The sequence below is a fragment of the Vanessa cardui genome, chromosome 5 (assembly GCF_905220365.1).
Source record: "Vanessa cardui chromosome 5, ilVanCard2.1, whole genome shotgun sequence".
NCBI lineage: Eukaryota > Metazoa > Arthropoda > Insecta > Lepidoptera > Nymphalidae > Vanessa > Vanessa cardui.
Genome location: NC_061127.1, coordinates 3,393,985 through 3,398,658, shown reverse-complemented (window position 1 = coordinate 3,398,658; position 4,674 = coordinate 3,393,985). Strand labels below are relative to the sequence as shown.

The 4,674-nt window shown below is 31.7% G+C and overlaps 1 protein-coding gene across 1 annotated transcript; it reads right to left on the bottom strand.

Moving 5' to 3' along the window:
• Positions 1-903: 903 nt before the first annotated feature.
• Positions 904-1,809, bottom strand: LOC124530020 (15-hydroxyprostaglandin dehydrogenase [NAD(+)]-like). Its single transcript, XM_047103993.1, has one exon. The coding sequence runs from the start codon at positions 1,771-1,773 to the stop codon at positions 1,018-1,020; it is 756 nt and encodes a 251-aa protein (XP_046959949.1). The 5' UTR covers positions 1,774-1,809; the 3' UTR covers positions 904-1,017.
• Between the last annotated feature and the right edge of the window lie 2,865 nt (positions 1,810-4,674).

Sequence of the window (4,674 nt, the reverse complement as noted above, 5' to 3'; positions counted from 1 at the left end):
AAAAAAGGAGCCTATGTCCTTTCTCTGAATTCAAGTTAGCTTCATACCAAATTTTATTAAATTCGGTTCAGCCGTTTGGTCGTGAAAGACAGACAGAGAGACTTACTCTCACATTTATAATATTGATACAGATTATGAATTTTAAAGTAGCTCTCTCTGTTTGTCTGTCTGTTACCATAGAAGAAATAGACTTTTTAACGATATCACCTAACGGGCAAACTCTGAAATGCAAACGAAGCAGCGATTGACAACTAGTTACTTAATGTCTATAGTAAGGTAACGACAAAATAAACAATCATTTCTGATAAAAAAAAAATCTATAACAAAACAACAACATAACAACACCGCGTTATGTTGCCGTCACTAAGTCCTGGTCACTATTTTGGCCTATGGATTTGGAATTGCAATTGATTGATCAAAATTAGTGTTACCATGTCATGTGTTGATGATTCGAATTTATAATATTGTTTGTATATCATATACGTGACTTAAAAATAGCTAAATTAGACCCCACTTCATATTTATCTTACAGATAACACACTAACACTTATCTATGACAAAAATTCCTCATTACTACATTCTAGACATTTTTATTTGCTAAATATAAGTAGCGTTACGGAAAATCAAAGATATTTATTCAATAATTGCAAGGTACTTTATACGTTTGATATTTTGTATATGGTATAACTGCATTCTCGGTACTGCGTGTGTTGGATATGATTATTCTAATTGATCTACTCGTTTTATATTATTAATACTAATGAAGGTTGTTGATTTGTACTTAGTACAAACAGCAATAGCACATAGATATACCTGCGTACAATAAAATAAATCAAGTCAGGTAAGCAATATGAGACTCTAAACAAACCATATTTTTTTAGGTATAAATAAACAACTACAACGATAGAAATATTACATTTAATAATAAGACACTTAACTCGAAAACAAACTCATTCAAAGAAAACAAATAGATACGTAATATGATAAAAACTAAATATTTAACTTCACTGATTGCATTTAAATGTCTATCTTTTCAGCCGATCTGGAGCCTTCCACAAGCCATGCAGTGCCACTATCAGCTTTTTGGAATATTTCCACCGTACCATCACCGATGTCTTTAGGATGCTGCCAATCATAAGATTTTACGTCTTCAAGGAATACGTCCAAAGTTTCTTCGTCCCACACATTTGGATTGTTAGCCATACTTGAATATGTTAGTCCCGGACACAGAGTAACCACACGAACGCCCGTTCTTTTAAAGTTGGTCTCATGACCTAAGGATTTCGAGAACCCGAGTACCGCGTACTTTGAAGCATGATAGTATGGTATGTAGGCTGTTATCCTGTAGCCGAATATAGAAGACACGTTTATGATGGTACCACCGCGACCACCTTTGTCTAATCTCATGTTCTCGTAAAACTTCATCGTCCACTCCATCACGGCAACCGAATTTACATCCATTGTTTTTTTAATATTCTTCTCATCAAGAACACCAGCGTTGTTGACAAGGATGTCGACATATTTATGATTGTTTATAATTTTTTCATACACTTCATTCAAATCACTCAAAACATTGCATTTGTAGAAGACCGCTCTGTCGTCTCCATATTTCTCTTTCAAGGTTTTCAATGATTCCTTTCCCTTATCTTCGTTTAAATCGAGGAGGATCGCTAATTTTGCTCCTTGTTCCAGAAAGCTATTGACCATAGCCAGTCCTAGGCCCTCCGCTGAGCCGGTCACTGCGACAATTTTTCCCTTTACCTCTCGATCCATGTTGACTGTACTAAAAACAACAACGTACTGATTTGAAATGTGAGTAATCGTTTTTTATATACGCTATCAACTGCAGTACTTTAGCTTGTGATAAAAGCCATCATTGTATTTTTTTGTTGTGTTTAACTAGTTTCTAGTTTTAATGTTCCTTTTTTGTTAAAGATGTTTTTTGAAGATTATATGAACGCAAGAATAAAAAATATATTTATATCGAATTAATTGTATGAGTAATATTTTCAGTTTTGGTTATTTATTTATATAAGCTGTAAATTTGAAATAATAATATTAGCAATTATTTTAAGTAAATTAAATTATAAAAATATATTTCTTTATGTAGATAGTGATTTATAAACAATATTTTTGTACTGGATAATATTGATGGTTGGATGGTTTCTGGTAGTTCTATTATAACTTTATGTTTATTCTAATTTAGATTAAGAAACACTTAAAAATAAACCCTGTAACGAGCAATAATTTAAAAATATATTTTATTTTATCTGAAAGTACATAGGTACGAGCAGTTTAGTCCTAATATAACCTTAGTGTTTATTTTATTTATATCCTAATCCTGAAATTATTTTTGGGCCTAATATGATTTTGTGTAGTTTAGTATGAAACAGACTAAGCCCTTGTTTGTGTCAGGATTAATTTGTCGTTAAGGCGAGATATACATGAAATGAGGAAAAACTTGAGAAAAAATATATGATTATACAGCATTTATTTTTCTCCAAAAATATTAATAACATTTACAACTCGACGACGATGACGACCTCCGTGGCCACTGAGGTCCCGGGTTCGATTCCCGGCTGAGTCGATGTAGATTATCATTAGTTTTCTATGTTGTCTTGGGTCTGGGTGTTTGTGGTACCGTCGTTACTTCTGATTTTCCATAACTCAAGTGCCTTAGCTACTTACATTGGGATCAGAGTACTTAATGTATGTGATGTTAAAAAAAAAAAAAAACTTATAAAAATAAATTGCAAAGATTGATATATGAGGATTTATTATGATTATTGTTTTTTTACATTGGAAAATTAATTAACATACATATTACTAAAGGAACCTTTAGCTTACTAAGCAAAATGTGCGTATGGTGACATAAAAAAAAAATACTATACTTTTAGTCAGTTTCCGTTTAAATATTAAACTCAAGTTGAAAATAAAAAATTACAAAATTGTAAATAATGATTTCAATATACACTCAAATATATAATTTATAAAAATTACTATTCGATAAAGATGATAAAAACGTCTGGATCTAATACTAGTTCTAATACTAGTTTAGTTAGGCAGGATGTATTTATATATAATTGTATTTAACTAACATAATGTATCTAAAATGCTAAAAAACAATAACTACTGTTTTTCTTATTTGTCTGTTCTTCTCAGTAGAAGGTATATTACTAACCAGTGGTAGTCTTTCAATAGACTGTACATTCTTAACTGAGAATAGATTTACTTTTAATATAGTTCTGCGAAACTTAGCCTACTTGAATGATTATTTTGATTACTTCATGAGTAGCCGATAAAAAAAATGCAAATGTAGATATGTAATTGAATTTCTTAATAATAAGGTAAATCATGTTATTAATACGAAATGTTTACCTAATTCGTAGAAATCGCGTTTTATTGAAACAATATTTTTATCTTTATGACCGTAATCGGTCCGCTTTTAAGATAAGACTAAAGCGTTTTAATAACAGTGAAATCAATAATAACAAATATTAAAAGAACGTATAACACAGGTGATAACTTAGTATCACAAAGTATAAATAATAATTATTATGTATTTAATAATATTTATTATTTATTTAATAATATAACAGATAATAATTTAATTATTTAATAATAAATCAAATGAATTTAATCCAATTTCCATCTCAACGTTTCTTTTCTCTCTCTGGACCAAACGATCTATCAATATTATCTTATTTTATGAATTTATTAATATTATGTTCGTAAATATGTATACATAAAATAAAACTGGACTGTCTGTTTGTTCCAGCTAATCTCTCGAACGGCTGGATAGATTTTGACGGGATTTTCATTGGCAGATAAGTGATACAATAGGGAGTAATACAGTAGGCTACAATAACTTGGCAGTTTTGTGTTTCGTGTTTAACAAATGTAACAATCGACGCCTCAAGCTGTACACTGTAGTAATAGTTCCTCCTGCTTACCCCTAAAGGGGAAGCCGGATACGGGCCTCGAGGCTTACATCCTTACTCGGGCTTTTCCTCAGCGGTACCGCGGTGTCATTAGGTTTTGACCGATGGGTCAATGGACCCAGGTCAAGGGTCCCATGGACCCAGATATGGGTCCTGTTCTTGTGGCCGTCTGGTCCAGTGGTTGTCAAGTCAAGTAAGTATCAATTCCGGTGGTTGTCGTCGAAGAGCTGCACACAAATAATTCGATTAAATTTGTTACTTTAAATACCACATTCAAATAGATGTCGCTATTCAATTATTTACTCGTATTAGAAACTTATACAATGATGTAACATTGTGCGTAATTGTCCTTGATAATCGACGAATGGGACCCATAATAAGTTCTGTCTATAGAGTTAATTATTCTATATGCATGCAACGGTCATGCTCTGAAATGTAATTATTGATATTTAGCTGTTAGGATCAGCTTTGTTAGACGCAGAATATGTTCACCGTTAAATTATTATTAAATAATAATTTTGTTATTAAATGATAATTTTTATCAAGATAATATTTTGTCAATACATTTCACTAACCCGCATTGGAGCAGCGTGGTGGAATATGTTCCAAACCCTCTAATTAATGGCAGAGGAGGCCTCAGCCCAGCAGTGGGATATTTACAGGCTGTTACTTTTATCAAGATATTTGCAGTCTAAGTATGTTCACGTTTGATTTCTCATTATATTTCTACATA